The sequence below is a fragment of the Centroberyx gerrardi genome, chromosome 11 (genome assembly GCF_048128805.1).
Source record: "Centroberyx gerrardi isolate f3 chromosome 11, fCenGer3.hap1.cur.20231027, whole genome shotgun sequence".
NCBI lineage: Eukaryota > Metazoa > Chordata > Actinopteri > Beryciformes > Berycidae > Centroberyx > Centroberyx gerrardi.
In genome coordinates this window covers 12,649,292-12,670,403 of record NC_136007.1, presented here as the reverse complement: position 1 = coordinate 12,670,403, position 21,112 = coordinate 12,649,292, and the positions used below count along the sequence as shown (strand labels likewise).

General features: G+C 40.3%; 1 protein-coding gene across 1 annotated transcript in view; it reads right to left on the bottom strand.

Moving 5' to 3' along the window:
• Positions 1–19,951: 19,951 nt before the first annotated feature.
• b3glctb (beta 3-glucosyltransferase b) overlaps positions 19,952–21,112 on the bottom strand; it is a 28,391-nt gene continuing 27,230 nt past the window's right edge. Inside the window, exon 15 of the mRNA XM_071911812.2 lies at positions 19,952–21,057. Coding sequence (XP_071767913.1) covers positions 20,923–21,057 — 135 coding nt within the window. The 3' untranslated portion in view covers positions 19,952–20,922. The remainder of the gene's footprint in view (positions 21,058–21,112) is intronic.

The following is a 21,112-nucleotide window of genomic DNA, read 5'->3' as shown; positions in this document are numbered from 1 at the left end:
TCTTTAACTCCCTTGGAGGAGCAAGTGCAGGAGACACTGACTGAGGCGCAGGTGACAGGTGTGGGAGGGATGGATACCTTGTGAAGGCACGGTTAAATATAGATGGCTGCTGCCAGTTGCCATAAATCCCTCCCTTTATTTTGCGCCTCAGCCTTGGAACACCCATAAATGCATATGCAATTAGAAAAAACGGCGCACCTACATCAACCCATGATTTCAAGTTTTGGTATTACAAGTCGTACCAAATAAGCACAAACATGAAAAGAACAAACAAGAATTATTTACAACCTTTAGAATCTTTAGTAGATAGTGAACTAATACTATTTTGAGTGCTATGTCCTGTGTTGACATTTATTTTGCATTTTGTTTAGATGCAAATGTGAGATCCTTTCATAATGTGACTGACAGATTTGGCCTGGATGCTGTAATATGTTGTGTTGCCAACTGCCTCCTGTATTTCATTGCACATGTCGTGCAGATCCTGTGTGATAAGCTCTCTGCAGTTGGTTTACACGAAGAAATCCAAACAGTCCTCCAATTGTGATAAAAGGAGTGTGTGGGTGGGTGCAGAGGAGATGTGGGGACTCAACACATTTTTGCCCATGCAGAGACTTCTGAACCACCATTTGGGAAGAATTTGATGCCATATTTAAGATTGATGTATAAAAAAATCATGAGAAGTGATATTTTTACTACTCAAAAAGCACAAGTACACAAAAAAATTCAACTCAATTATAATTACAAGAGTAAATATAATGTATTACTTCTAACCTTTTGTTTTTCCCATAACTCAAACTGACTGTGTCATATCGTCCATTATGTCCTCTATTGAAATACTATGTGGTGTCCTTTGTAGCCTTGCTGGTTAACTAATGAGCGTCAGCCAAATGGTAGTAGAGAACTGGATGGGTTGGGAAACACACTGCATCTGATCAGTATCAGTGAATACATCAGATGGCTCAAAAGAGCTAAAGAGATCAGTGAAAACAACAACAGGCACCAACTGTTAGCTCAGACAGAATTAACATAGAGAGTGAAAGCAGCCAAATCAACTTTAACAAACTTTCACTTTATTGCCATCGCCATCTGCAATCTGGAATATATTTGGAGGTACACACATGAACGCACGCACACACAGACACACACATGCACGCACGCACGCACACACACACACACACAGCGGATAAACAGACTAAACTGGTGCATTGTACTTGAACACATCTCAGAGGTGTGTTTGTGGTTAAAGGCATAACAGAAACAAACATGTAAACCAATGTTTATTTATGATGAGGTATTAGGGAGCTGAAAGGGGAAACTATTTGGCTCTTTCTCATGAAAGAGGGAGAAAGAGAGAACAGTTGCATTGATCAGCATCTGTTCATCATAATGAACTTCAGAGAGCAGAAGACAGTAGTCATGCTCCTAATTGCTTATTATCCACGATTCAAAAGACTACCTCAGTCATCCTTTGTTTGAATGTAAAGCACGTAGGCGCAGTGGAATTCAGTTCACCGCTCAACTAAAGCATATTAGCTTTTGATCAAATGGATTTGAAACCCTTTACAATGTGTCTATTTCAGGAGTATGTCCATTCATAACTGGCCTGATGTAAGCATACAGAATGATTTTAATCCTGCCAAAATAAACAAACAACACATTTCACATGCCTCCACTTCATTTGGAAACGTAGTTCTGACCATGACATGATACAAATCTGATATGTACATGATGTCAAAGGTTGCATCCTACATGAGCTATTTCATGTTTGTTGTAATGCCCTTGTACATAGTGTAAATAGGTGGAGGGCTGCAAGCTACTGTTTACCTGCAGCACTGATAAGAAGTGACCATAGGGTGAAAACCATGATGACATGACGGTCTTTCATCCTTTTGTTGTGCAAGTTTGGTTTGGTTTAATTTGTTCACTGGTGATACACGCATCAAAGCCTTTTTACTGTTATTTATTTGTGACTTTGGAAAGGCTTTGGTTCTCAGTCTAATGCATGCACAAACACATGCTGATCCAACAGCAAAGGAAGCATCATCATCATCATTGTCACCATCATCATCGTCACCATCATCATCATCATCATCATCATCATCATCACACCGTGAGCAAATATTTTGCAAAGCAAAGTGAAGAAATTAGAAGCATAACAAAATACAATTTATTTGCCTATCTTCCACTAATTGGTGTTGGAAACTGAAGCCTTAGGCCTAACATTTGGCTTTGATTATTCATATTTATTAAATGAATATGCACACACACACACACACACACACACACACACACACAGAGTATTGTATCACTGTACTTCTTAGGAACTTCCACTGACTACATTCATTCCCAATACGATAACTTTATACCCTCATCAATACACTTCATCAGACATTTGTCACAGTGTGCAAAAAAAAAAATAGCCTACACTTAGGCTTGAAAAAACACTTTAGTAAACTGAAAAATAAACTAAACTGAAACTAAAATCTCTGCCTCCAAAACTAACTGAACAAAATAAACCTGAATTGATCAATACTGAGTAAAGGGGAGAAAGAATTAGTAATGACTAGAGCAGCTTTTAATATTATAGCCATTCAAGTCAGTCAATTTTCTGTCAGTATCTACACAAGACAGGTCTACCAATACTCTCCAAACCAGCATGGCTGATCTAAAAAAAACAAAAAAAAAAGCTAAGCTAAAATTAAGTAGAAATTAACAAGAAAAAGTGAGGTAAAACTAGCACCACAAAATTAAATAAAACTAAAATGAATAGAAATCGTAAAAATAACATAACTCAGTGAAAACTCACCTCTGTTGTGTCTTTTATTGCCATGAGAAACATCTTGATAAACTACTGAAACATCGACAGGCAATAAAAGACACAGCAGAGGTGAATTTTGTGTGAATCTTCATTTGTTTTCTATTGATCTATTGGTGATTTGATGGGGATCTGGGACTAGCACCATTTCGAAGAACACCTACTTTGTGCACGTTCCATATTTATCATAAGAGTTTGAGGACTGGAATTAATGTGGCCAGATGGGGTGTAAATGAAGATGTAAAAATAAATCTTAACCTCCATAATCCTGCACAAACCCCCTGAGGGGCAGGAATCTAAGGATATTAGTCTTCATCATCATTTCAGTTACATGCTGGAAAAAGACGGCACTTTTTTTGTGGCACTTCTGCTGAAGCCGGTGTTGGGCAGATTGTTTGACAAAGATAATATGGGCTCATTACTGGTTGTCTGCCAAAGCAAAACTGTTGCTGATTGCTAAAAAGTGAAAGCAGTCAGTTAGACATTATTGTGGCATGTGTTTTGCAGAACATTTATAGTTTAGAAATCCACTTCTGTGATGCCTTACTGTGCAAGGTTCACCAACTAAGCACTAAATGTGTCTTTCACACATTTTCCAATAATCTGGTTTTGTCCTTCAGAGGGAAACCCTAACTGTGCACAGCACAGACAAGAGCTTCACCACTCTCATTGGGTCAAGGTGGCTGTAAAGAAATGATAAGCAAAAAGAGGTCATTTTGCCATTGTAGGTGCTAAACTACTTACCACAGCCTCTAAAACCCCCAAAAGGTTTTCCGTTGTTGCCTCATGGGCTTGTCTGTGCCATCAAAAAGGAGTGGAGGGAGCAATCAGTTGCATATGGCTTTCAATTCCTCTGCACTATTAATAAAAAGGGTTAGAAAGTGTGGCTGGTGAACCAATATTTTTATATTGCTGTTTTCGCATTTCAGCCTATTCATGAATTCATCCAAAATGTAGGTTTAATGCTCAAGAAAGTGACTGTAATCAAATTAAACACTTTAAGGGCAAGGGTGAGATAGCTATACTTCATTTTGTTTAGATAAAATACTCGTATATAGTTACAATCAAACAATCAAAGCTGCCGTAAAAAACAACTTCCATTTCAGGAACAGCACTGCAACCAAAATTGGAATTGGTTATCTTATTCATCGATGACGTGACCAAAATAAAAAACATATCGGCATAGAAATATTTGCAGAGAGGCAGAGGCAGCACCACAAAAAGATTCTGCAAGAGATGAGGCCGCCGGTCCCAAACCATTACTGCACTTTCCCTTAAGACGGCCATGAAAACATCCAGCTATTCTGAACCTTTTAGTTGGTATTCTGTGATAGTATTCTGTGAAAGGGAAGCTTTTTGGTATGCATGAAGTGTATTTGGTAAAAAATGGGTATGTTTATCAATACCGATGTAAAAATTGGAAGAAAGCAGCCAATTTAAAAAACATAAATAAGTAAGAAAGCACTGCAAAACTTGACACTATTTCTCTTTCAAAACTCATTAGAAATCGGCATTTAGAGGCAAAAAATTCCCAGGTGCCTAACATCTGACGTTAATAGAGCAATGGTTCTCACTCCTGCTCCTCAGGACGTAGAGCCCAGCTGGCTTCATTCTATCCATCTACACGGAGAAATAACATAGGAGAAACCAGTTCTTAAAAGGCAAGAGAAAACATGCAATCCAACCCTATTGCCTGAAATATACATAAGAAAGAAAGAACAAAAAAAATAAGGAAAATACTTAAACAATCCCAAAGGATAAAGGTTGGTGCCATACAAGGACACAAAAATTAGCATCTCAAACACACAAACAAATCTATGGAAACGGAAATTAGAATTGAGACAAATGCAAGCAGGAATTGTGTTTTTGAATCTAGTGGCTAAGTGCATTGAAGATTTTCTGAACTGACTTTCAGAGGAGCCTTGTCTGAACAAACTTCTCGGGTCAAAGAAAGAGTAAGACTAAGAACGGGCTATTTCAACTCATGAAAAATGGGAGCAAAACCAAAAGTGTTGTGTTTATATTTTTGTTCAGTGTAGGTTTACTTACAATGGATTCATATTCCTTAGCTTCTTACTTATCAAAAGAGACCAGAAATATGCATATAAGCCTTATGGTTGAGGAGCTATTCCTGACTCATTTTGGGTATATTATTTTAGGCGTTTTTTCCTAGGGCTAGGGCTAGGGCTTAACAGGTTTGCTCCGGAGCCGGTTATGTTCAGGCTATTGGATCCAAACGGATAAAACGCCCGCCTCCTCACCAATTAGCTCTGTGGAAAAATGGTGTCACCGCTCCTAAAGGAGTCTGTGGACTTTTTAAAATAACCTTTATTGCAAAAATTCCATCTACAAGACCCGATATGAACAAAAACATTGCAGTGAAATGAATGAGACGAATAATAAAAAGAACTGTAAGGGGGAAACTACTGAATTAACAGAGAGTAAGAAAAGCTGTTCGCAGGGCAACAGTGTTTAGAGACCAGCAGAACCACTTTGATTGCCATGATGATTTATTAGATCAGAGATATGATACATGTCTGTAGCGCCATTTGCCCACATCAAATAGCAGCTAGGTTACATTAGTTGAGTATCATTATCAATAATGAATGAAATGTACTGTTGCATGTTAAATTGGCTGAAGTTCTTCCATATGATTCCCGAGGATGACTGAAGCAGTAGATTGCATATTCCATCACATCTTCCGCAGTCCCAGCTGAACATCGGACGGACTTAGTGAATAGAGAATCTTCTTATAGACTCAACATGATGACACAAAATTGAATCAGTGAAAAGTATAAAGTACTGTGCCTTAATGACTGGGCAGTGATAAGCCTATTTACTTCTGCACTACTTCTTACTAGCCTACTGCATTTCCACAATCTGCAATTTTTCCCCAGCAATCCTCTCCAGCCTTGGCAGCAGCAACACTGTTACTTTTCCCTGTTATATTTTTTGTATTGCTCAAATTTAGGGCTATTCATCATAAAACTAATTAAAAAGAGAAGAAGATAACTGTTAGTAATCCATTTTCCCCCTCCTCCCAACATGCTGAAATTGTTGGCAGCATGTTTACATAATCCCACAATTCTTCATTGTCTATTGCTTTTCCAGCTTCATTATTCACAGCTGAATCATATTACTTGTCCACAGGGACCACACTCCATTAGAGGAGACTCAATCCAATCTTGATAATAATCAGCTGTGATGGCCAAATCATGGTGAGTTATTATCAGCACTGGAAGCAGCCACATTGATTTTGACAATCTAGTTTAAACTGTCAGTCATATACCCTTACAGTAGTTACCTGTAACTCAAAACCAAAGTATCCTAGCAACTTGAGCCTCTCCTATCTCCTACTATCTGCAAACAGAGAAACTAGCCTGCTTATCCCTAATTCAGGTGCATATGTTACGGTAATATATAACATATCGCGTGGGGGACGTGGGGTGAAAATGTAAAAAAAGTCCACACATTTCCCACTTAATATGAGGGGAAATCAGCAACAAAAGGATCTCTCACTGCCTTTTGACCCTGTACAGTACATCCATGGCGGGTGATTACACAGTGTGTCTGCCCACAGTGTGTCTGCCCACAGTGTGTCTGCTCTCCACTGGGCTACAGTTCTGCACATGAATGTCTTTTGATGAATAATTGACTCAGATTAGTCGGCTGCCTAATGCTCGCTGATACGACACAGATCTATTACCAGTTTTTGGACTGACGGTGATAAGCCTAACTGTGATAGGGAAGCATGTTCCGGCACATGTGCATCATTTTACACATGGGTGCCGTGTTCGGTAGAGCACCCACTTACCTCTAAAATAAATCAGACATCAATTTCTTCATTCAATTTTATTAATCTTAATCATTCTTCTTCTTATTCACAATATTTTTTTTTCTCCATTATAATATCTGCTAGGGATGGGACGATTCGATACGCGATATGGGGTTCAAAATTCAATATGACCACGATACGATGTAATAAATAAAACTTCAATGACTCTGCAGAATTATGTTTATTTCTGAGCCACAATCTTTCTAGCAATGGCATTGGCTTGCTAAAATGTCATTACAAAGTGCAAATAATATAATTTCAGTGGAGAGCTTGTGCCTGAGCTAATATTGCAATTCATTTTTCCCCATGACATGTATTGTCACAGTTTTGTATTGCGCTATATTGAATTTCGATATATCGTCCCATGACTAATGTCTGTAACAAATAATAAATCTTTGGTCATCCTGTCAGTTTGCCGTGTGTCTTTTTCTTTAAGTATTTTCCTTAGACTCCAACATCTCGGCCGAACTAGATGGACGTTTAACGCATCAACACTCAACCAACCACAGAACAGAATATGTACATTTTTCCTATTCACACATTTACTGTGACTCATGTAGCCCTTGGAGCCTCCTCCTCAATAAATACCCAAAATGCTGATGAGAGAGAGAGAGAGAGAGAGAGAGAGAGAGAGAGAGAGAGAGAGAGAGAGAGAGAGAGCGTCACTCCCTGGGAGGCCGAGCCCTGGAGCGATCCATTCTGATCCAGAGTGTGCGCTCTGCGGCACAGAAGACCCCAAGATCAGCAGGAGAGCGAGAGAAGAAGAATGGAATCAGTGGGATATGACTCCTCTCATTCATATCTCAATAACACATAAACGACACAAAAAGACGGAGAGAGGAACAGAGAGGGAGAGAGAAAGAGGTGAGAGAGAGAGAGAGAGAGAGAGAGAGAGAGACGCAGCACATGTGTATCAGCAATACTGGCAGTATGACAGTTGTTTCTCATTCAGATCACGTAAGGGTTTAGGTAAATTTCAGCCACAGTTTAAATGTCACAAGCAGTTCTGTTTGAGAAGTCTGGAGCAGCAGTCGAATACGATCAATTCAGTATTTCTGTTCACATCTCAGTAGCCACATGGATCACAGATGTCTCTCAATAACGCCTCACTCTGTGCACTTTCTTTCATGGTAACACCCCAACATTTAACCTACTTTTCTCTAATCCATGTTATTAACAGGCATACTTAGTGTATCACTATGAGAAGTTGCAGCGCTGACGCTTGACTTTCCAACCAAAGGACCTTTCCTCTCTGTGCCTTAAAGGAAAACTCCACGCTTGGATACTCTTACACTGTTATGTATCATCAATGTTCGATGTTCAGTGCATTCCAAGAGTTATTTTGTGATGAAGTACTTCACTTTTTTGTTTTACTCACTTTCCCTCAATCTGTAAGAATCTAGTTTTCAGTTGTTCTAATAATGTTAAAGTGTTTTAGGGTGGATTTTGTATCGCTTGATGGTTCTACTTGGGCTCATTAATATTTCACTCTATCCTGCCACGATTTATACTTGCTATATGGCTCCAGGTAAATTAGACTCAGGTGGTCGACTGACACTGGGGAGATTAGTTTGACCAGAGTGAGCTCATTGCCTGTCATCATGAAGTCTTTCTGCAAGATATTGGGGCTACAGTCTTGATATTAGTGTATAATGCTTACAAGTCAGGCAGAATTTAAGCATGAAGTGTATCACAAAATTTTACAATTATTTTAATGAGTCCATATGAGGCTGAGGCTATTCTAGATGTTGGCTATTGGCTGTTGCATGGATCAAACCTGTGACCTTCTGGTTACAAGACAGAGTCTCTAACCACCAGGTTTCCCTGTCGCCACAAACTTCTTTCTCTCTCTGATGCTTCTATTATCTGTACATACTGTGTATTTTTAAAATACCTTTTAACTCTGCAATGCAGGAACAAGATAATGTCTTTTATTATTCATCAACTCAGTAATGAAAAATATCTGTAGCAACAAAGAACAATAAGAGTGAGAGGAGAAGATAATCAATTAGGCATGTCCAACATGCTGCGCTGAAGCTGTGATAGTGAGCTGCGTGTTCGGCTACATGGGAGCTGAGCCAAGCAAGCTTTTTGACAAGGAATAACACACGGCCCCACTTTAGCGCACGGTGCGGTACAGCTCTGGGAGACACGGAAAGGACAAAAGAACAGAGAAAAGACTAGAACAATCTACCTTTACCTCCCACTAAACCATCCATTACACACACACACACACACGCACACGCACACACACACACCTCATATCTTTAAATTGTTATGTGTTCTCTCTTGTTTTGATCGACTGATCTGTAAAGTGTGTTAGTGTTCAAACTGCCCGAAATAGTTTCAGGCTACTCATCTACTCCCTCCGCTGACGTGACTGCAGCTGCTGCTGAATACTTTGCAATTGTTAATTGTTTCTTAACTTCTCAAATTTGAATATATTTTTAATATACATTGTTTTCAAATAAAGTAAGAGATTTGTTGTTAATTAATTTGTCCATCTCTATTGTGTGTTTGTGTGTGTGTGTGTGTGTGTGTGTGTGTGTTCATTCAGATATGAGCGGTGTGTGTGATTTGGTGGTTGCGCTGGGAGTGTTTTGGGGCCACAAACAAAATCTTGTTTAGGGCCACCAAAATCCTAGGGCCGGCCCTGCTCGAGTCCCCACCTCTGATAAATAAATATGACATGACAGCAGGCCGGCAGTGAGGTCGTTTTTCGGTCCTGTGTAGCTCAAAGGATGAAGCATGCCACTGACACGGGGACGGTTAGGCGTTAGACTACCACTGGACACCCAAACAACCAAAAAAAATGTATCCACTCATGCAATGTCAGTGGTTCAGTTTGCCTCCAAATGGCACTCTGGTGTCTGCGGTGGGCAGACAGAGGCACTGCAGGTACTGAGCAGGTAGAGGAAGCATTAGATGAGACACGGCATTAGCTGAGCTCAAGGTATTTATTAGGGAAGTAGCAGAGCCTTACAAAATAAGAACACCCTGATCCTTTTCCTCCTCTCAGCTGTCCATTCCCTTCACCCCCTTCTCTCTCTCTCTCACACACACACACACACACCCACACACAACTTCTCCATTTCCCTCTCCTCACTCTTCTTCCACAGATTACAGCCTGCTCTCTCACGCCTATCGGCTTTCTCTGCCATCAAAATATGTTATTCTCCTTTCTTTTACAGCTAATCCCATTCATTCATCCTTTCTTTCACACATTTCCCCCTTTTGTTTTCTTCTCGCTCTATTTTCTGTTGGTGATGCACACAGAATAAGTTAAACATGAACATCCAGCTTATTAAGATTCATGGCACTGTCTGTGACATTGATGGTTCACTAAGGCCTAAATCCCATTCACAAATAGAAATTTCAAATAAAAGCGATGCCCTCCATACTGCCGAGTGTGGAGAATCATCAAATGCAGCATTTTCATGTGTCGGCACACTTGTTTCTGTCAGTTATTCAACTAAACCAGATAGATAGATAGATAGATAGATAGATAGATCTCTCTGCCGCATTATGTTTCTCTGTCTCATCAGTTTTCTCATGTCGTCGTCCATGTTACTGTCCGTTCCACTGTTTGTCCCGGCACCTATTGCAGGCTCAGCCGTCCCAGTGGGGGATCCCTCTTTGACTCCTAAGGTTTCTTCCATTTATTCCTAATAAGGTTTTCTTGGAAGTTTTTCCTTGTATGCTTTGAGGGTCTAAGGATAAGTAGGCTGTTAGGTCTTGCTAAAACTTGCTGTTGTGAGTCTTTGTTTTGCTTCCTCAAGTTTGTGTTACATCATTTTGTTGATGAGTTAGATCTAGTTAGGCTCGTTGTCTGTAAAGTCCTTTGAGACATGCTTGTGGTGAAGGGCGATATAAATAAACTTGAACTTGAACTTGATAATTCAATTCATATTTGAAGCCACTGCTGGGGTGTGTATGTGAAACAGTGTTTCAAGTGGAGGCAGCATAGGCTACTACAGTCATGGATTAGAGCTTTAAAGGATAATTCCTGTTTTATTCATGTGACATTCAGATGATTATTTGGCCTGAGAGTAAAAGAAACAGAGCAAAATGTTTTGTTCTCTGGTAATCACCATGCAAACATCAGCTAAATATTGCCATTGCTAACACTTTGTTAATAAGGGTCATAGGGATAATTGCAAAACATTGCATATTTTCTGGCACAAATAATTTCATGCTCCTGTGATTTACATTAATTTAGTATTAGCAGTAGCTAAATTTTGCATGACTATAACCAGTGCAGTGGAGGTGTCCCATTTTTCAAAAGGTAAACAACACATTTGGGAGCAAAACTTTATTTACTCCCCCTCATTCTGTGCTTGTTAAATAGGCCTGAATTTCTTCCATTAGGTCCCTGCTGTCCTTTCTGTGGGAAAGATGGATAAACGAGGAGAAGACCAGGTTGTCATGGATAGAGTATGATACATGGGCTATGAGAGTCAGCTATATTGGTAACTATTCTTCATGATTCTATTGTGAAAAATAAATGTAATATTTATAACTGTACTTGTAATCTTATCTGTTTATTTATCTAACCTTTATGTAAACAGTCAGTTAAAAGAAATTCTTTGGGATGCCCTTGCAAGAGGCAAAAAACACGTATCTTAGACATAAATCTGCTTCCCTTTACATCACATGACAATATCACACTCTCTTGTCTTTTCCTTATAACTAGCAGGAACATAACCTGAACTACAGTGACTTCTTCTTATAAAGCCTCTCATCTTAACTAATCCAATTAAATAACTAGGCCAATTTCTATCACTTAGTTTATGGAGGAAAGAATCAACTAAGTATCATTTGAAACATACAAATACATACACACACACACACACACACACACATACACACACACACACACACACACACACACACACACACACATGCACACAAGTAACTTAACCATGTACACTTATGCTGGAACTTTTCACTGAACTTAGTTTTAAACTACTTAATCAAGACATTTCAGAACAAAGCGACCCAAAAAACATCAGTGGTTTGCTTCCTTTCACGGTTGCAACGGACATAATAAGATTCTGCACGGCAATCCAAAACAAGCCCCTAACAGATGCACAGATTGCGTATAAATTTTGCATCTAAATGAATAAGAAGAGCACAATGTGCCCTTTATAACTGAATTAAGAGTCTGATCAGAACTCGTAGCAGATGACTGGCTCTTGGCAAGTCTGCTAATTGCTCCTCAGCCTCTTCTGCTGCCGAGATGAAGTTTGGTTTCAACTTCAGAACACAGTGTGTCTTTGCCATGTCAACAGAGAGTTTGTGCTGGTGAAACACTGCTGACTGACGCAGAGAGAGACAGAGATGGAGCTGAGGCAGAAGTGAAGAAGACATGGTCAGAAGAGAGGGAAGGTTACAACGGAGAGGACAGGCTGGGGAACATGAGGAAAGGTGACGCTTAATTAGCCTGCCCTATAATAATAACCACCATGGCTCAATCAATAAAAGCTCTCCTGGCATATGTTGAACCATATGTGGGCATTTAATATTGTCAAACTAGTTTATTATGCAAAACCTGGCATGTAGCAGTGGTGTGATATGGTGTAACAATGTTGTAAGCACCAAACACTGTCAGGTGGAATAGTAAGTGCTTCTAAAATATGAGATGCTACACAGTTAAGAAGAGTGTTGTTAAATGGGGCATTTATGATAATTGGAAACTGTAAAGTAAGCATTATTATAAACATCAACCACATAAAGACAATGATCATGCATGGTCCATTAAGATTATAATTCATTCTCACCCCCAGACAGGGAGCAGAACATCAAAGAGACAGGTGAAGAGAAATAAAAGTTTCAAATGCTCATAAAGACCAGAGGAAAAGGCCACAAAAACAAGAAAGAACTTTGAAGGTAATGCAACATGAGTACCGTGTAGAATCACTGAAAATAGGCTGGAAGAGCCATGAAAATACAATTACAAACCAGCGCAGCTCTCTGTACTCACAGCTGGAATCTAGTCAGGCGATAACTGCCCTTATCTGACGCCTGTGTGTGTGCGTGTGTGTGTGTGTGTGTGTCCACATTGTGCGCTCAGTGCCCGCCTGTGTGTGCCATGCCTGCTCGACTTTCTGTTCCTTCTCCTTTCTTGTCTGTCTCGGTCTGTTTATCTTTCGGTCTGACCCGTCCCTCTGTGTCACACTGATGTGCTGCTGTCTCTCGTCTCTCTGCTGGAGCCCTCTCTGCCTCAGCCGTGTGTCCCAGAATGAAAGGAAAGGATGTGGTTTCATGTAGGCCGGCCGCCGGGCGAAGAGGCCGGTCGGGTCACAAGAAAGGCTGAAATACGTCACACGCAGAGGTGTGATGAAGAGCGCTCCTCTCCCTTTGCTCTTCTCTCGCATCGGTGGATGTGTATGAGACGACTGAAAAGCCCACATTTGTGACTTCAGTAAAACTGAGCCAGATGGTCTAAAAGTCTTTGTGGTCATGGGTACACAATAGGACCGCCTGTTCATTCCGTGAAATAGACTGTGACCAGGTGAATGCAGGCGAAAGCTGTGATCCCTCATTGGTTTCACCTCTTGAAGGGAAATTCCACGCTCGGATACTCGAACACTGTTACATAAAATCAATCAGCGATGTTCAGTGCTTTCCAGGAGTTATTTTGTGATGAAGTGTTGTAATTTCAACTTTTTGTTATACCCACTTTGCCTCAACCTGCCTCGTCCACTTCTACTTCAAGTAGTGATTTCCTACCTTTTCCCAGAATGCCTTTCAACAACCTCCAGAGAACACACCTGAACATGCCTGAGTGTTTCAGGTCTGGGTTTTATCCCACACCTGAAACACACTATTGCTGTCTCTCCATCTTCACATAAAAGTGAAGGTGGAGAGAGAGCAATAGCGAGAAAAAGCAAGAGTCACGCCCCTTACTCAAAACACAACAATCTCTTGTGGCTGCATTGCATTCTGGTCTATTGAGGCTACTGTTGGTGGAGAAGTTATCTCTGTCTCTTCTATAATGGATTTCTCCCTGTATGATTGTTGACCATCAGTGCAAAAAGGTGAGTCTAGAAAGAAACCCTCGCTCTTTGATTCTGAGGGACTGACACCAAAACCTTTATCGTTACCATTTTAGATAGTTGAACATTCTTCTCCTATTAAACTCCGCTGTAGCTGTGCTGGAAGTATCTCAACGTGATGTCACATCGTCGTGTGTATGGCCATTAATCCACGAGAATAAGAAAACTATACCATCAAACAACAAAATGGACCCAGAAATGCAAGGTACATCGCCAATAGCTGCTTTCTTGACAGTGTTAAAGTGTTTTAGGGTGGATTTTTTTACCTTTAAATCCACTTAGCTCATGAGCGGAGATGTAGACGAAGGGGAGGAAACATTTTCAGTAGTGGCTCAGTGGAATAAGGTATGTCTCATGTAACTGTGACATCCTGTGTTAAAATATAACCCAAATATAATCCCCTTCTCTTTTCCAATCATTCCTATCTATCTCTACTTTGATCTATTCAATGACAATGGCAGAAAAATGATCTTAAAGTCAGGTTTTTGAGCCTTGAGACAAATGGGACATACAGTAGATTGTGCAGAGGGCAGTGCAACTCAGTATTAGCAGGATGGCTCCAACATTTTCTACACTCAGTGCACTTGTACATGGAAATGCTGCACATCATGATTCACACTCTACCTGTAGAGAGCAATGGATATACAGTATACACTATTAGCTCAACTGCAGGACAGGCACTAGCAAGCACTCTAACTAGGCTAATCCACTTATGTCTGGAATAACTCCTGGCAAGAGAGGAACAAATTCATTTTCACTATTACAAAAAACAGAGCTGAAACTTCCAGAGATAAGACAGAGATGAAACTTTCATCATACTTGCATATTACCACAGACTAAATATCAGCCTAAATGATTTTAAAATAGTGCCGTTTCACATTTCACAGTTTGTTTGCCAGAAAAAGATCCAGTTTGTTTGTAAATAATTCACTTGATGAATAAATAAACAAGCCTCAGCCGCTGCACCCTCGCTGTAATACAAATATGAGGAGGAGTAACTGGATCACTGCTACCACAATCAATGAGTTAATAACTTTGAGGGGATCTGTCTGTCCTTTAAATGCAATAAATTATTCCTCTGGTGTACATCAAAGCTTTCACCATTGTATACTAAACCATTTCTAAATAAGTCACTTTCAATTGATATTCAGAAGTGTTAAAAACATGTTATCGTGACTCTTTGAAATATAGCTTTAGCATTTAATGGATCCTTTCTCTGGATTTGTAAGACCCTCCTCACTTCTATTCCCAAACCAGGCCGGATAAATGCCTTTGATAGTTCTTTATTGTATAGGGGGGAAGATAGCACTCCCTCCTTTACAAATGTGACACAAATCATGGCTTTCTTTTCCTGTGACTGGGAATTATGATTATATAAACAGAGAATATAAATACTTGACATTAGAGTATGGGGGAATTAATGCTGAGAATAATTAGGAGAGGAGACAAAACACCTCACACCAGTTCTGAAAACTGTGCAAGATTTCAGCAGTTCATCAATAATCAAAACTGAATTACCTCACACTGAGCAGTCAGGTCAAAATCAGCTTAGAAATGGGAGATCTACTGAATTAGCCTCAGCAGGCTTTGATCTTTAAGTGAAAAGGTGGAGAATAAAGCCTGGCAAACAGGTCAGGCAAGTGGCTGGTTTCACCATAAAATAATACACAACGCTCCATTACACCTACCAAACCCACAAACAGCTGGTGAGACTGCGAGAACAAGCAAACTAAATGCTGTTGGCAACCTGTATGGTGGGACTTTGCTCTGTCTTATCCTCATGGGACAGAAAAATAAACTGATGTGCAGTGAAGTCATCAGAGTGCTCCAACACCAGCAAGGACAATCTAATTCAATTTCCAAAGCACTGTGGAAATGTCAGTGAAACAACCAGGCGCTGTGAAACACTTGTTTAGAGGTGAGGTGGGAGAAAAGGAGGAAATACCAACAATGTTGCCAAATCAAAGAACTTATTAGAACAAAACCCGAGCTATCTATACAGCGTAGAATCTAGTCTAAATATAAAACCTTCAAATAAAAACGTATCTACAACCGAACCAAAATACAGTGGGTGGCACTCACCTCTAAACAAGTGTTTTAACAGAACTAAATGGAACAGAAGAACTAGGTCAAAAACAGTTGAGCCAGCGTGGAAATCAGCCAAGAACCCCAGCCGGTGTCTTCATCGTCTGTGCCCTCCTCCTCTTCCTCGTCCACCACCACCTCCTCTTCCTCCTCTGACCCCTGCACCGGCTTCACCACCGCCCCTCTCTCCACTCCACCTGTCAGCTAGAGATGAGCTGCCAACACCGACAAAACTCAAACAGTATCCAGTCTCCTCCGTTTTCGGCTGCAAGTCCAGGAGCTTCTCATCACATCGGCAGCAGCAGTATCACTTTGTAAGAGTGCGGCGTTAGTAACGATGCAGAATTTTGTAAGATGTGTCGGCATTTTGGCGACAGAGGTGGGGAGGACAAGTTTAGACGTGGATGTAAGGATTGGAAACACATGAACACGGCTCGTTATACGCCTGAAGGCAGCACAGCTCATCAGATAGCAGTGGATAAACACAATTACTATAGATAAATGCATAAATTCTGACTATGGCGCAATCAACAACCAGCTAATGAACATAGAGGGAACACATGCTGGGATAATAGCAGGAGATGCTTGAAGTCAGAGGGAACTTTCTATGCAATACTAGCTGACAAATGCAAGAGGGAGATGACAGCAGAGACCATTTCGAGAAAAATCATGGAAATTGTGTCACTTTTTGAGTTGGAGAGAGACTTGTGTGTTGGATTCAAGTTTGCTGATGCGTCTGTTATGGCTGGATATAAGGCTTAAGTGGCACTTTTCCCAAACCATCTTAGGGGCACTTTTCCCAACACAATCTATGTGCATTGTCACTCTCACAGGCTAAACCGAGTCCTGGCACCTGGGGGACGGACATCAGCTGATGCAGCCACTTTTTTTTGACACTGTCAACTCGCTGCACACCTTCGTGGGTGGCAGTCAACCTTTCCTCGAGGCACACAGAGAGAGAGAGAGATGCACCCAGATCGCAGACACATGGGATTGGAACGAGGATGTGACACAGGGTGGAGCTCCAGGTTCTCATCACCGAGTAAAGTGCTCATCCTGTACGTGTTGTGTATGTTGCCCTTAATGTACTGTCAAGAGTATGTAGAAGTGGGAGGGCAGAGTCAAATTGATGCACAGTCTTTACTACAGCAGATGCAAACAAAGAAATTCATATTCCCCCTTGTGCTTTTTGCAGAACTGTTCAATAAATCAGACATTGTGACGAAAGACCTAGAGTCTTAAGCAATTACTGATAGATGTACACTCTAATGACAGTGGTTATCTGAAGATGCTCGCAATAAACAATAAGATGATGAGGGATAATAATATGACAAGTGGGATTTGCCAGCCTGCTCACAATGTTAAACCAAATAGTACAGCGTCATGCTTAAAGAATTGAACACCACGTTCCACAATGACTCGTATGGTTTGATGAAATCAGCAGCAACTTTATTGGCAACGTCTTGTGACAGCGATCTGACAGATTTGACAAATTCTAAATGATCCTGGCTAATTTTTCTGTATCGGTCTGACAGAGTCGGAGCTCTCGGTGTTCCTGCAGGAGGAAGGAAAGGAAGAAGGCAAGAGGAGAGGCTTAAAAACTATTATTCAGGTCATGGACATATGCTGTGAGGGTATTTTCCCCCATGTCTTTCCTTCTTAAAGGCCATGGTCACTCTACCATTGATGGCATGTACTGCTGGGTGCATCTTCTCCGGTGTTAAAAGGATAAAAACTGTGAGCAGGTCCTCTATGCTGCTCCACTCTGTCTACTCATGTTTGAGAGAGATCTGACTGAAACTCTGGACTGAGATCAACATTTTCAAAAGCAAATCCCGCTGCCTAAGCCTGTAGGGTCATGTTAAGTATCCTATATGCACAGACACACACGCTGAGAGACTTTATATCAATGTCTTAACTTGTAAGAGCATGAGGCAATGTCTATAGCTGTTAATGAAATTAGGTACGACTGCTGTAATTAAAGGTTTTGTTTTGCATGCTTGTTTTCTGATGTTAGATTGACTCAGACCATTATTTTTCTGGCAATATTTCCTGCATGTTGTTGTGCCTGTATTAATGCTGAACAAGAACAGGGAATGCATGTCGTGAAAGCTCAGAGGCACAATTATTATTGCTTTTATATAAGGGAGATTAATGGGATAAATGTCAGCAAGGGAGAAAGGGTTAAAATAAAGGAGAATAACAGGAGTGTTGGCATATAAGCAGTCTCAATTTTTATAATTATTATTAGGATGACTGAAAATCGTTTGATTATGGATTATGTCCATTCTCTCTATTTCAAATGTACATTCTTTCTCTATTGCAAATGTAAGCTTGTGCTAGAAAGTGACTTCAGTAGAAAGTAAAACAAATTTAGTCCGAAATTTAGAAAGAAAGACACATCTTGAAAGGTTACAGGTGCGCTCCTCTCAAAAACTCAGGAAGGCCGATGGCATTGAGAACATTTGATATGGCATATTTTGCAAACTCAATAAATACCATATCAAACCATGACTAAATCCTTTCTGATATGCTTGCAGCAGGCAAATGAGATCGTAGTTATTGAATCTGACTGGTCACTATAATGGTAAACAGGAAATTGCAGTACTGGAGGGATTGTTACGAACATAGAAAGACATCACAGCCTCCCAAAGGGCCACAGGGCAACATGGGAAACAGTTTTGTAGTGTTTTGTTTGTGGTCTACAGAGCTGGACGCATCTCATGTGTTGAGATGTGTGTGTAAGTGCATGTGTGTGTGTGTGTGTGAGTGAGCGAAAGAGAGACAATGGGAGTTTGTGAAACCTCTACTGCATTAATGATGGCAGTATGTGTGTGTGTGTGTGTGTGTGTGTGAATGAAAGAGTGTGACAGAGAGAGAGAGATCTATTTTTGTGAGGTGAGCAATGTTACATTTACACATGAAAGAGCAGTGTAATGACGGGTGCAGCACTGTTTTCCATCCCTGCAGCTGCATCTCCATCAGAAATTTAAGGGAACTTCAATTAAAATTGCCAACTTTATTTTCTGAGAGTTAATAGGAGCAAAAGGGGGCTGATAGATTAGCAAAACCAAATGAATCCAGTCTTGCTCAAGGCATTGTCTCACTGTCATACCCACACACAAACACACACAATCCCTTTATTTTCAACATTTTTCTCAAGCACTTGACTGTCAGCAGCTACACATCAAGACAAATCATATTCAAATCATACCAATTAAACAGAACAAAAAAAAATCAAGCACTCATTCCCTTATAGTTTTAGGCATACTGGGACAAACTTTCCGGAAGAACACATCCTGCATTTATTTTTATCACAATGTGTCATCCGGCAAGCATCATGCGAGGCCTCCAAAGAGAAGCTGTCACTATCGTATCGTCACTATGGGCAGCCAAAGTCGCTGTTGCTATAGCAACTAATGTCACAGTGACATGATACTAAGGCACTTCATGACTTATTGGATTCTATCCTCTGTGTGAGTCACAAGACTGGAAAAATGACAGACACAGAGAGAGACAGAGGCAGAGGGAAAAGAAAAGCTGAAAATCTTGTGTCCTATCGAGTAGGCCAAGGTGGTAATCACTATAAGGCCTATAAGGCTTCTTTCAATCTTACATCATCAGAAGTTGCAAAAGAAACAATTTCTACAGTCCATTTTGAGAGAGGGATGAAGTCAAAGAAACGAGAACAGAATTGATGAAAGATAACATGAGTGTGTGCAGCTGTGAGGAGCCTGAGCCCCCGGAACCCGATCACAAAACCAATCTGTCAGCGTTCCAATTAATTACCACTGCTCACCCACTAACGTGGCGGTAATACATTTAAGTGCAGGATACTCTGTCTGTGAATGTGTGTGAGAGAGAGATGGAGAGAGTGTATGTGTGTGAGAGAGAGGAAGAGACAAAGTGGAGAAAGAGAGTGACTAATGATTAGAGTGTGTGTGTGTGTGTGTGTGTGTGAGCATCCTACTACAGCATGTGATTCTCTGCTCCCTCACATAGTCTCTTCAGTGGTCTGGAAAAAAAAAACAAGTTTTGTTCACTGCACTGAATATGAACTCCGATGTCAAGAAAACATTCAGCCCATTGCCAATAAATCTTTTATTGCCAAAATATAAAGACAATTTTTAAAGAAATATTAAAAGAAAACATCAAGAACTCAGCAACGCACAAGCACACATACAAGACTCACATACTCACACATACAAACATGCAATAACCCGAACCCTAACCCAGCACCTGCAGTTAATTGCAGGCTTGACAACGGGCCTGGCAGTCAGCTGTGGTTACAATTACACACACACACACACACACACACACACACACACACACACACACACACACACACTCACAGTGGCACTTTATTTCAAATATGTTCACTGGTCAAAAATAAAATTCAACATTGAAAATTCCTCTGTCTCCATTAGACCCATTTACACAATCACATTCCTAGTGGTAAATGGAGCATATGCACAAAATCCATGTATACACAACTTTCCACACACAATGGGATTTACTTAAAAAAAAAAAAGCATTAAAGAAAAATATGACTTAAAATGTATTTACCGTCACATACAAGCTACACATCAGGCATATGCAAAATCTGAAGTGAACATAGGATATAAAATAATATTACTGGGATCAAATAACAAAACAAATAACAAATAAATTTTATGTTTCTGTCTGTGCTTTATATGCCATAAATTGACCTCTTTGATACAAGACGTCTATTTTCAAATCCCAAATAAAAATCAACTAGTACAAGATGAAATATAACAGAAGAAAGATTGATTCTTGCACCAGTATCACCAAAACATTCTCTGTATTTGGCAGCTGAAGTGATTTTGATTCTGACATGCCTGTGCAGCTGTCCTATAGACATGTAAGCCTACTAGGTAAATGGTCGGTGTGATTCTGCACCAATACCATGTAGTGATCATTCTCACTTTTTTAATTTTATTCACTAAATTTATTACCGAAGTTACAACTAAATTAAAACAAACTTTTCTACATAAAACAAACTTCTTTGGACCATTATTTTGTTCAAATTCAGTTTTGGGAGTAAAGTCACAGCTCTAACACACAAACACACATGTACGCACACATACTGTACATAACACACACCCTTCCTAGAGTTCGTCTCGTGGGTGTGTGTCCTGCAGCCAGTGTGTGTAGACGGCCACAGGATCAGTGTTCCAGTGCTTGTGGAAGGAGATGGGCTGCTGCAGGGGGAGCAGAGCGCCGGAGTAGTCAGCTGGACGGGCCTGAAACAACAAGAACAGGAGGTTTGTCTGTGTGTGTGTGTGTGTGTGTGTGTGT